This window comes from Salvelinus fontinalis, chromosome 3 (genome assembly GCF_029448725.1).
Source record: "Salvelinus fontinalis isolate EN_2023a chromosome 3, ASM2944872v1, whole genome shotgun sequence".
NCBI lineage: Eukaryota > Metazoa > Chordata > Actinopteri > Salmoniformes > Salmonidae > Salvelinus > Salvelinus fontinalis.
In genome coordinates this window covers 45838943-45852454 of record NC_074667.1, presented here as the reverse complement: position 1 = coordinate 45852454, position 13512 = coordinate 45838943, and the positions used below count along the sequence as shown (strand labels likewise).

Here is a 13512-nt window from a genome sequence, read left to right as displayed (position 1 = left end):
ATTTTTCGCTGTTGTTTTTACCAATAGACTGGAATAAATAGTAATTTTTTCGAAACAAAATACCTTTTGGGGGGATTCTAATAAGGCTACAATGTTGTTTGGTTTATTGTTTGAACAGTCGCTGAGATTATATTTGCTTATCAATGCAAAATAGGCTACTTTGATGTATAGCCTATAAATCAGATCAAGGAACCAAGCAAGCTTCATTACCGAGCGAGCTTCATAGGAATGATATGGCGCGTTATGCCCTGTTCACATCTTGACATATTTCATTACGCTGTACGTCATCTTCACAGAGTCTTGCCCTGCTACTGAATGGACCAGTCCAATGTTTGTAACGCAAGATGGAGGAGAGCCTCTCTCGTCAGAGATCAAATCAAATTTTATTTGTCACATACACATGGTTAGCAGATGTTAATGTGAGTGTAGCGAAATGCTTGTACTTCTAGTTCTCATATATTTGGGGAAATTGCAAAATATGACCTTTTCATTTAAGACAGGATACATATATTGTATATATAGGCATATATAGGCAATAATAAAATGTTTTGTTTAACTTTTTCCTCAACTTCATTCTCTAACTTTATTGCGGGTAAAGCTAGCTTGCAGTGTAGAGCAGCTAGCTAGAGAGCTAAAAGCTAGGCTAGGTTTAAGATACCATTGTAGCTAGCGACCTCCACCTAAAAGCCATTGTGTATTATTTAACATTACTATTAAAATATACTGTATACTACTCACTTATAGGAATGGGTAAAAGTTGCTAGCTATCCCATAAAGCCTTCACCGAAAACCACATATTCTCATCTACTTCACTGTTTTGGAAACTTCCTGTTCTTCAACGGACTCTGACTGGACTGAAGACAACCTCAAAGTTTGAAAAAAGTCATAGTATGTGGTTCCGTCTCACAACGGAGCCTTTAACGCTTGCGTTTTCACTCCGTTGTGACGGTGCCATTGAAATGCATGATATCAGGCAAACCGTAACGGAGTGCTTATGGGTATTGTGAACAAGGCTTTACATTACAATTAGCATGTGGCACGGGAGTACATTGAATGTCGGAGTGCACTACAATGAGCCGCCCCTTTTGTGACGAAAAACAATATTGCGACACTGCGCTACACTCTGAAACTTCTGTCTCTGTAGGGTATAAATGGACCATACATACACGAAGTTCTTGCAGAACACACATGGAGCTTTACACATGGCTATGCTTATCAGCCCCTGCCCTACAGTATACTATGCATTATTTCCCACATACACATACTATACACACAGCTTAATAAATATGTACTGTTTGACTACATTCCCAACTCAGTGGCCTTGTGGTTAGAGTATCTACCCTGAGATTGGAAGGGTGGGGGTTTGATACCCGGCTGAGTCATACCAAAGACCTGGCACTCAGCATTAAGGAGATAGATTGGGGGTAGGGCATGCTTCCTTTCCAGGGGGTGTACTTGTACATCAAGCTGCCTCACACTACAGAAACAGGAGATAGACACCTATTCCTATGAGTTTTACGTTCCCATACAGACAGGATTGTATAACATCTTCTGACATGATGGTACTTTCCTTAATAAATGTCCCCAGCTCAGTGTCATGTGGGCTGCCTACATGTACAGTGCCTTCAGAAAGTATTCACACCCCTTGACTTTTTCCACATTATGTTGTGGTAGTTAGAAATGGATTAAATGTATATTTTGTGTCTCTGGACTACACACAATAACCCATACTGTCAAAGTGGAATTATGTTTTTAGAAATGTTAACAAATTAATTAATAAATGAAAAGCTGAAATGTATTGAGTCAATAAGTATTCAAACCTTTTGTTATGACAAGCCTAAATAAGTTTAGGAGTAAACATTTTCTTAACAAGTCACATAATAAGTTGCATGGACTCATTCTGTGTGCAATAATAGTGGTTAACATGATTTTTGAATGACTACCTCATCTCCGTACCCCACACAGACAATTATCTGTAAGGTCCCTCAGTCCAGCAGTGAACTTCAAAAACAGATTCAACCACAAAGACCAGGGAGGTTTTCCAATGCCTCGCAAAGAAGGGCACATATTGGTAGATGGGTATAAATAAAAAGAAGCAGACATTGAATATCCCTTTGAGCATGGTGAAGTTATTAATTACACTTTGGATAGTGTATCAATACACCCAGTCACTACAAAGATAAAGGCGTCCTTCCTAACTCAGTTGCCGGAGAGTGTAACGTCTGCTTCCAACTCACACCCTCAAACACCTAGATCACCTGAACGCAGCTCACTTTCCAGCCCACTTTCCAGCTCAAACTCTCAAACACCTAGATCCCCTGAACGCAGCTCACTCTCCAGATCCCAATCACCTGAATTCTAATCACCTGTTCACACACCTGTATGTCATTGTCACACACTATTTAGTTCAGCTCTTTGCATCCCATCACTGTGAGGTATTGTTTGTTTTGGGACACATGTCTTTTGGAGAGCTGGGTTTCCTGTGATTGTCTTGTGTATGATAGTTTTTGCCTATTCCCTGCCTGTACTCTGGCCTATTGCATTTCCTGTTATCTACCTATTGTCTGATCTCCTGGACTACATTACTAGCCTTTTCCCTGCCTGTACTGTTGCCCTTTTGGATCCCTTGTGTATAACCTTCTGCCTGCCCCTGGGCCCAGCTATCTGCTTCCTCCTGTGGTCCTTTGCAATAAACACCTGCTGCGCCCTGCGCTTGAACCCAGCTCTCTGTCTCCACTCGTGGTCATTACAGAGAGGAAGGAAACAGCTCAAGGATATCATCAGGAGGCCAATAGTGACTTTAAAACAGTTACAGAGTTTAATGGCTGTGAGCCATTAAATAGGAGAAAACTGAAGATGGATCAACAACATTGTAGTTACTCCAAAATACTAACCTAATTGACTGAGTGAAAAGAAGGAAGCCTGTACAGAATAAAAAATACTCTAAAACAAGCATCATGTTTGCAACAAGGCACTGAATAAATAATACTGCAAAAAATGTGGCAAAGCAATTAACTTTTTGTCCTGAATACAAAATGTTATGTTTTGGGCAAATCCAATGCAACACATTACTGAATACCGCTCTCCATATTTTCAAGCATAGTGGTGGCTGCATCATGTTATGGGTATGCTTGTAATTGTTAAGGACTGGGGAGTTTTTCTGGACAAAAAAAGAAACAGAATGGAGCTAAGTACAGGCAAAATCTTAGAGGATACCTGGTTCAGTCTGCTTTCCACCAGACACTGAGAGATTAATACACTTTTCAGCAGGACAATAACCTAAAACACAAGGCCAAATCTACACTTGGGTTGCTTACCAAGAAGACAGTGAATGTTCCTGAGTGGCCGAGTTAAAGTTTTGACTTAAATCTACTTGAAAATCTATGCCAATACCTGAAAATGGTTGTCAAGCAATGATCAACAATAAATTTGACAGAGCTTGAATTTTTTTTAAAAGAATAATAGGCAAATGTTGCACAATCCAGGTGTGGAAAGCTCTTAAGAGATTTATCCATTAAGACTCACAGCTGTAATCGCTGCCAAAGGTGCTTCTACAAAGTATTGACTCAATAGTGTGAATACTTATGTAAATATGATATTTCTGTATTTCAATATCAATAAATGTGCAAACATTTCTAAAAACATGTTTTCACTTTGTCATTATGGGGTATTGTGTGTAGATGGGTGAGATTATTTTTTTTTAAATTAATTTTGAATTCAGGCTGTAACGCAACAAAATGTGGAATAAGTCAAGGGGTATGAATACTTTCTGAAGGCACTGTATATGTTGAGTTTTTATTCAACAAGGAGTTAATCAGCTTGACTGATTAACTTGAATGCCAGGGGTACCAGGAGTGCCCACTCGTTTGCCTGTCCATTCCCAGGGTGTGTGGCTGTGACTTGGGCTAAGTGCAGGGAGAGAGTGGGGAGTATGGGGGATACACAGGGCTCTGGTCCGCTGTTTCTAATGGATTTTTAAAGGCAGGCAGAATGCTAGTTGGTGTGCTGCCTCTGAAAAGCAGCTCCAAAGCTCTCTCTTGCGTGAAGAGCCAGACTGCCTGTCTGCAAAAACTGTAAAATGTTAACCAAATCATTGTGTCGGGTGTCTGCTAGTCTCTTCTCGTCACTATGCCCTGTTATCCTGCAGTGCTGTACATTTGCATGTTTTGTGTGATAGTACTTGAACACAATGCGTCTCTTCCTGTATCCACAGAGCTTCCGTATGGCTGGGAGGAGATAGAGGACCCACAGTATGGAACATATTATGTAGAGTAAGTCTGTTCAGTCTGCCTGTACATCTGAGAGATACTATACCGCAAACTCGTATTCCCCAGCAATACCATAGATCAAAAACTAACTATAGTTACACTAAACACTAAGTGTACAAAAAATTAAGAACACTTGCTCTTTCCATGACATAGACTGAGCAGGTGAATCCAGGTGTAAGCTATGGTCCCTTATTGATGTCACTTGTTAAATCCACTTTAATCAGTGTAGATGAAGGGAAGGAGACTTTAAGCCTTGAGACAACTGATCCATGGATTGTGTGTGTGCCATTCAGAAGGTGAATGGGCAAGAAAAAATATTTAAGGGCCTTTGAATGGGGTTTGGTAGTAGATGCAAGGCGTACTGGTTTGTGTCAAGAAACTGCAACGCTGCTGGGTTTTTCATGCTCAATAGTTTCCTGTTTGTATCAAGAAAAGTCCAAAGGTCCACCATCCAAAGAACATCCAGCCAACTTGACACAACTGTGGGAAACATTGGAGTCAACACGGGCCAGCATCCCTGTGGAACGCTTTCGACACCTCGTAGAGTCCATGCCCAGACGAATTGAGGCTGTTCGGAGAGCAAAGGGGGGGGTGCAACTCAATATTAGGAAGGTGTTCTTAATATTTTATACACTCAGTATATATAGATAGCAGGGATGCAACGTGTTACTAGACATTTTGAGAACAATACTATTCCATGATCAAGGCTTGTATTGGTTTTTCAGTGGGTGCTAAACTAAAGCTCTGTTGGTTACATGACATTTACCCAGGTGAAAACACAGCATTGATTGTGTGTGTGTGTGTGTGTGTGTGTGTGTGTGTGTGTGTGTGTGTGTGTGTGTGTGTGTGTGTGTGTGTGTGTGTGTGTGTGTGTGTGTGTGTGTGTGTGTGTGTGTGTGTGTGTGTGTGTGTGTGAGTCTGTTTACAGAAGATGTGTGAGTACTGGCTGCTCCAGCAGGACATCTCTGAAACCAAGTCATTATGGCAGCAGTAGGGAGAGAAGGAGGGTTGTGAGAGTTATCAAGGAGGGAGGGAGAGGAGGTGCGAGGAGAGGTAGAGGAGTCTGTTTTGATGAAAAGGAAAGGAAACTCTTTCTTTTATTACTGGTATTGTAGAAAAGTCCCTCCTTGGTAGAGGCCGTGGGGGAGAGAGAGGAACTCACAATGTTTGTTTTTACAAGGAGCGTCAAAGACAAATGGATGGGGACTTATTGCTGCCAGTGTTCCAGTTCAAAATTAACTCTGTGTAAAACAATTTAGCTTTGTTATGTTAGAGGGACAGTTATTATCTCACTAAAGAGAATCCCTATTGTTAATGGATTGAGAATTAACGTATAGTCCCTTCTATAAGACATGCTTTAACCATTCAGAATAATTCGTTCAGAATAATTCACACACAGGTGGTTCACAGAATTACACACAGATGGTTCATGGTAACTTGTATGTGTCTGTGTCAGTAAATTGGTGTCAAAAATGTAAATCATTTAATGGATTGTTTCTGTTTCAGTCACATCAACCAGAGAACCCAGTTTGAGAACCCAGTCCTGGAGGCTAAGAGGAAGCTGAGTCAGGAGACTACTGTCTCTATCCAGCAGGGGGCACCACCTCCTCCAGGTAGACACTGCTCACCTAACTTTTTCTTTACCTCCATCTTTATTCAGCTCTGGATAGCTGTCTGAAGGCTGTTATACAGACAGATTGAAAACAAACTCAACAATGCCATGATTGTGTGTTGACCTCCTACACCTCATTAATTCTGTGTTGTGTTGAATAGGTTTGAAAAATGTAACAGCCATCTCCTTGCTCAAGGTTGTAGGAGCGATGTCGTGTCAAGTGTCATGCATAAATAGCCGTTTGCAGCTAGCCATGTATGATCAACTCTGTGTCCAAGAGAGGACAAGTTCTCCCCCACTCACACTAGGGTTGGGGTGGAAGACAAGCCACTCTTCTGCCATAATAAACAATATGAATTACACATGCTTTCATTACAGTGCGGGAGTACAGATTGACAGTCATGTTTTGCTGCTGAAGCTTACACATATGGGTTGGTTGAGAGTAGGGAGGGAAGGGGAGCGGCTCTTAGAAATTGTGACAGCTGTTGGAACAGCACATCTTTAGGGCCATCTCTCAACTAGCTTACTTGCTAGCCAGGTGGGGAGGGACTGAGATAGGCATCTACCCTGTGATTGCACCAGACTGTTGTCAGACGGTTGCTATGATGTACCCAAAACAACAGCAGTTGCACCTCAGGCTAGAGTTCCCCCGTTACAATACTCCAAGCCCACAGATTCCCAGGGCATCTAATGCCACACAGAGGCTCATCTGCAGTGTCTACCAGCCAAGGGAGCTGAGTGGAGACCATTTCATCATACCTCAGCTTGGATTGACCCAGGGGCGCAACTTTGGTTTTAGAAGTGGGGCGGACATAATTATATATTTTTTTATCCAGTCGGATAAACACTTCAAACACCCTACCCGACCTCTCGGAGGCATCCACATGGTCCTAAAGCACACTGTTGGCCTGTTTTGTATCCCATTCCAATGATAAAACTTGGGGGTGGACAAATGCAATTTCAAAATGTGGGGGGGACATGTCCACCCTGTCCTCAGTGAAAGTTGCGCCCCTGGATTGACCTTTACTTCCTCTAACACAAATCTTCAACAACATGATCTTGACCTACAGATCCCCACAGTGCAATACTACACCCTCTGGACCTTACTGACCATGGTCTATGTATCAGACCAGACACTGGCTGTATAGGTGAGATGGTTGAGATGCCTATGAGATGCTCTTTAAGAAGTGTTTTGACATGGCTCCCCACTCCAACCTGCCTAGAGACCCATACTACTTAGAGCCATGGTAATCCCTCAGCATTTCAACTAGACTGACACTGACAAGCCTTATATGGCTATTATTCAGTCCCCAACTTTTTTTAACACGACCAGCAGCTTTATTTTAATCAAATGAACAAGACTGTCTGTGCTCATGGTGACTGATGTCTGTGGTGAAATGTATTAAATATTCTACACATCATGGCTGTTGAGGATGATTTGGCCTCTTCTGTTCTGGCCTTCAAATGCTGTCAACATGTTATCACAGAGAGCTGTCTTGTGTCTAATACACACGCACACACACACACACACACGTTAGACATACGCAGAATTACTGTTTTTATCACTGTCATAGTTTGAAAAACGAGATCGCCATGTTGAGTTCATCAAGCAATTTGACTGTGAATATGTAAATTAGATTCTCTTGATCCATTGAACACGACAGCTGGAGTCCATCCACACTGTATTTAATTCCCCTCAGTTTCTCTATGGGCCATACAGTACCATACAGTCAGCACAGGGCTGCTTTGCTACATCATATAGGACTGGAATGTATCTCAAATCCACCTTAGCCTGGACAGAGTTAGAGACAGTCAAGCAGAGAGAAAATATGGTATGCTTCTATTATAAAGTGCTGATAGGACAGTAAAGCCAGTGAGGGAAACGCTCAGCTGGCCCATTTAATGCAGTATACCTCTGACAGCCTGTTCTTTACTGGACTGTGTGTCCACTGTCATATTTATGCTGCCAATGACCTTATGTCGTTCAAAACTTATTTGTCTGACTCTTTATTTGTCTGGCTCTATAGGGAGAAAATGAGAAAGGACCTCATGCTTAACTGAACAATTTCAGAGGTGTTATGTCACTGTTTGAATCCACAGCATGTTAATGAATCCCACAATGAACGTCAGACTAATAATGTAGCTACTAAAGCTATAGTATAATCTTTTGTCTGTTACTGTTTTAGTTATCATACAGGGCAGTGTTTTAGTCAAAGAAAATGTGACTTTTGTGACTACATTGGTCTTAAGGTTGTTACTTTGTTACTATGTTGATGTTTTCACGCCTTATTTAGTTATGCAACTTCCTCTAACTCTCCCACTGTGACATACTTACGTTGCAGGTGAGGGGGGTGCGTCAGGCTTCACCCCAGACCCGTCCCAGCTGCAGGGGGAGATGTTCCACACTGCTCTGAGGAAAAGCTCCCAGGGCTTTGGCTTTACCATCATAGGGGGCGACCGCCATGACGAGTTCCTGCAGGTGAAGAACGTCCTCAGCGACAGCCCTGCTGCCCATGACAACAAGATCTCCTCCGGTGAGAAGTACACTGCTGCACTGCCCTGTGCGGAGCCACACACTTTTACCAGCTCAAAAGGTAGCTAGTGAACTTAATTAAAACCTGGTTGGTCCCTATAGAGGGGCTGCACTTACCCTAACACTTCCCCAAGAGATACAGTGAAAGGGAGAGCAGAAATTCTGTTCAAGGGGATCATTTTAGGCAGAGAGCATTGCCGCTGGAAGTATTGCTGCTGATGGTGCTGTAGCACCCCCTGAAATATATATATGTTTTTATTATTAATACATATTTTTAAATTTTATTTTTTCCCCCAAAAGTAGTGCACTGGGCAAACATTCCCCCCCACACGACTTCCCGCGGCTATGTCAGAGAGACAGGTTATGGTGTATTCTGTGTGTAGCCCAGTATCTTTGTTGCACACTCTGATCTTCCTTTAGCTTTGATGCTGTCTGGGGCTCTGCATCCTCAGCAGCTTTTCTTGTGTGAGCTGAGAGGGGCTGGAGGTTGCTGTTCTCTGAGCCAGCTGTCAGGGTAAGATGTAAAAGGACACAGTACATGCAATAATGATTTGCCTGGCTAGAACCCCTGGTGGAGTGGTGCCAGGAAAATAACCTCTCCCTCAACGTCAACAAAATGAAGGAGCTGATCGTGGTCTTCAGGATATAGCAGAGGGAGCATGGCTTGATCCACATCAACAGGCCGCAGTGAAGAGGCTGAAAAGCTTCAAGTTCCTCGGTGTGCACATCACTGACAACCTGAAATGGTCCATCTACACAGAGAGTGTGGTGAAGAAGGCACAATAGCAGTAGCGCCTCTTCAACCTCAGGAACCTGAAGAAATTTGTCTTGACCCTCACAAACTTCTACAGATACTTCTACAGATACTATTGAGAGCTTCCTGTCGGGCTGTATCACCGTCTGGTATGGAAACCACAGGGCTCTCCAGAGGGTGGTGTGGTCAGCCCAATGCATCACCAGGGGCACACTGCCTGCTTTCCAGGACATCTACAGCACCCGGTGTCACAGGAAGGCCAAGAAGACCATCAAGGACCTCAGCCACCCAAGTACCAGCCTCTTCACCCGCTACCATCTAGAAGGCAGAGACAGTACTGGTCATTCAAAGCTGGCACCGAGAGACTGAAAAACAGCTTCTATTTCCAGGTCAACAGACAGTTAAATAGTCACTACTAGCTGGCCTCCGCCCAAGTACCCTGCCCTGAACTTTAGTCACGGTTACTAGCCGGCTACAACCCGGTCAAACCTGAATCTTAGAGACTGCTGCCCTATGTACATAGTCATTGAACACTGGTCACTTTAATAATGTTTGCATACTGTTTTACCCACTTCATATGCATATACTGTATTCTTGTCAAGGCTCATCCTATATAACTAATGCTGAACACACCTTTTCTAGTCATATACTGTCCATAATGTCTATACACACCATCATATACATATATATTTATATCCCGGACTCTGACATTGTTCGTTCTAATATTTCTATATTTCTTGATTCCTTTCTTTAGATTTTTGGAATTTGCGTGTATTGTTTGGTATTGTTAGGTATTACTGCACTGTTGGAGATAGGGACATAAGCATTTCGCAACACCCGCGATATATGTATGCGACTAATACAATTTGATTTAATATTTGTATAGACTACACCTAATATAGAATAGAAGAGGCATTTGAATTTCACTGAATTCAATTATATTTGCTTTCATTCAAATTCAAATTGCATTTCTGTATCCTATTAACTACTTCAATTCAAATTCAAGAATTTAATTGAAATTTGAGGCATTCTCAATTCAATTCTGAATTGGGCCAAACCCTGATTGGGAGAGATGGGAGGATGAATGAACGTGAAGAAAAGATGGGGTGGCAACTATCACAATAATCTCAAACTGTGTTTCTAATACACAATGAAATGAAACACGTACTTCCACTTGCTAATCAGGAAACTCTTGGGTATGTTGTGGTGGACTGTCATTACAATTGCTACACAGAAACCTGGTAAAATTATGTTTTGTAGCTAGTGTAGCTACCACCTAATGGCTCTGAATTCACTCTCAGCTTGCAGTCAAAGCTATAATCACTGATGGAGTTGACTGTAGTACTCTCAAATCGTATCCTGATGTTGACAGCAGATGGGAGTATTCACATCATTGCTAATTTAGCTAGCTAACATACATTTTGAGAAAACAAGAGCTATATTATGTGGCTAGCTAGCTAGTGTTGGCAACGTTTGGTGGTCATTGGGCGGCAGGTATCCTAGTAGTTACGCGCGTTGGGCCAGTAACCAAAAGGTCGCTGGTTCGACTCACTGAGCCGACTAGGTGAAAAATTGGTTGATATACCCTTGAGCAAAGTACTTACCCCTAATTGCTCCTGTAAGTCACTCTGGATAAGAGGTTCTGCTAAATGACTATTTTATTTAAGGAGACTGAGAGCTAGCTAAACTGCTGAGCTAACAAACAATGTAACAAAAGTATAATTTTGGATTAGAAAAATACTCCATCAACAGGCTCTGCATTTCAGGAATCACAATAGCAAGTACTCCTGGTGCACTGTTAAATTATTTAGCCATTTAAACATTTATATTTTGAATAAAACTAAATTTTTGCTAATGCCCTCACTGGCTTTCATGCAATTTAAACTTGAGCTTGTCCGAGGTGTCGGACTCAGCGACAGTTGCTATCCCTTGGAGCTCTGCAATTGGTTGCCCAAAATTCTGGGCTGGGCTTAGCGAATGGTCAATTCAGTCCGTCACAAACAGGACAGTCATCTAGCTAACAAGCTACTATATTGCCATAACAATCATTACATCGCCCATGGATATGTCTGTATATTCTCACTGTTTGCTAAGGCTTGTTTCTTCTCTCTCCAACCCTTCTCTCTTCTTCCTTTCTCTCCTCTCCCTCTTCTCCCTCTCTCTTTTCTCTCGCTCTGTGGTTTTCCCCGCCAGGCGATGTGATCGTGGAAATCAACGGGAAATGTGTGCTGGGGAAGACCCACCCTGAGGTGGTGCAGATGTTCCAGTCCATCCCAGTAAGTCAGTATGTTGATATGGTGCTGTGCCGCGGCTACCCGCTGCCCCCAGACGTGGCGGAGGACACCGAGAACCCCCCACCTCCTCCGCCCCTACAGGGGGGCGAGGTGGTGACGGCCGTGCCCCTCATCAATGGCCAGCCCCTGCTGGTGAAGGGCGACGTGCTGCACGGCTCCTCCCAGGAGCTCCACTATGTCACCACCGACGCCAGCGGACGGCCCATGGTGGCCGCGCTGCCCAACGGGAGGCTCTCTGAGCAGGGGGGAACAGGCCTGCTGCAGCCCGAGCTGGTGAGCGTGCCCCTGGTGAAGGGCCCGGGAGGGTTTGGCTTTGCCATCGCAGACTGTCCCCTTGGCCAGAAGGTGAAGATGATCCTAGACGCCCAGTGGTGCCGCGGCCTGCATAAAGGGGACGTGATCAAGGAGATCAACCGTCAGAATGTTCAGACTCTGAGCCACGCCCAGGTGGTGGACATCCTCAAAGACCTACAGGTGGGGAGCGAGGTCAACGTGCTGGTGCTCAGAGGAGGTGAGTCACAGAGTCTCTTATTAACACTGCCTTGTGGTTACATAACACCAACACTGTGCATGTACCACTGCTACGACATCACTGTTGCCGCAGCATCAGTGTGATACAGTGATATCTCAATGTGACCTCTTCAGTGTCCTTGGTGAGTCAGGTCAATGTGCTGATACTAGGAGGTGAGAGATTGGGTCAACTACCACTCATGTACACACACACTATGGTATGGTATCTTGATGATGTCACTATGTCTGCAATAGGTGAACGCATGAGGGACTGTTGCCTTTTTGGCATAAATTATCACGTAGTAATGACAATTGTAGAGTCACCCTATGCAACCCAACTCTCCTGTCAAATATACCTTTCACATATTCCCATAAACACCTCTCTGTATGCACAGATTTCTACCACATCTCCCTGTACAGGATATATACTGTATCTCTTCAGGCTGCTTCACAGCCTCTACTAAGGCTCTCTCTCAGTCAGACATTCATACTGCAGTCTGTTGCAGGCCTGGGAAGGGAAGTTGCATAAGCACGGGTCTCTGTCTGCTCTGCTCCTGGGGAGAGAGGGAGGGGAAAGCACCCTTCAAACGTCTCACACATCCATCTCCAGTCACCCTGGGGAAATGGTACACAAGTCGATGAGCCCGGATTGGCTTTGATCATCATCGGAGGCACGGAGAATTTCTGCATGCTTCTATATCCGTGGCCCTTTAAATGGACTCTTCAAGATTATGACTATAAAGTATTTTGTCTGCTTCCCCATAGTCAGATGAACTTGTGGATACATATTTATGTCTCTGCGTGCAGTTTGAAGGAAGTTGCTAACTAGAGTTAGCGCAATTCCTAACTAGCAATACCTGACCACAGTGACTGACCAAAAATTAAGGAAATCTTTGACTATGTACAGACTCAGTGAGCATAGCCTTGCTATTTAGAAAGGCTTCCAAAGGCAGACCTGGCTCTCAAGAGAAAACAGGCTTGCCCACAAAACGAGGTGGAAACTGAGCTGCACTTCCTAACCTCTTGCCAAATGTATGACCATATTAGAGACACATACTTCCCTCAGATTACACAGACCCACAAAGAATTCAAAAACAAATCAAATTTTGATAAACTCACATATCTATTGGGTGAAATACCACAGCGTGCCATCACAACAGCAACATGTGTGACTTGTTGCCACAAGAAAATGGCAACCAGTGAAGAACAAACACCATTGCAAATACAACCTATATTTATGTTGACTTATTTTCCCTTTTGTACTTTTAACTCTTTGCACATCATTACAACACTGTATATAGACAGAAGACATTTGAAATATCTTTATTACTTTGGAACTTTTGTGAGTGTAAAGGTTACTGTTAATTTTTTATTTCACCTTTGTTTATTATCTATTTCACTTGCTTTGGCAATGTAAAAACATGTTCCCCATGCCAATAAAGCCCTTTGAATTGAATTGAGAGAGTGAGTGAACATTATCATCTTATATCATGCTCGTGAATCAATTTAATGCTGGAGCTATATTAACAGTGGGAACAATC

At 43.1% G+C, this 13512-nt stretch overlaps 1 protein-coding gene across 3 annotated transcripts in view; it reads left to right on the top strand.

The window, feature by feature from the left end:
- The window catches only part of LOC129850625 (membrane-associated guanylate kinase, WW and PDZ domain-containing protein 3-like), a 174510-nt gene that overhangs the window by 147299 nt on the left and 13699 nt on the right, over window positions 1–13512 (top strand). For all 3 annotated transcript variants that reach the window (XM_055916932.1, XM_055916930.1, XM_055916940.1), the window contains exons 7-10: window positions 4214–4271; window positions 5775–5881; window positions 8223–8414; window positions 11361–11972. In XM_055916932.1, the coding sequence (XP_055772907.1) occupies window positions 4214–4271; window positions 5775–5881; window positions 8223–8414; window positions 11361–11972 (969 nt within the window). The remainder of the gene's footprint in view (window positions 1–4213; window positions 4272–5774; window positions 5882–8222; window positions 8415–11360; window positions 11973–13512) is intronic.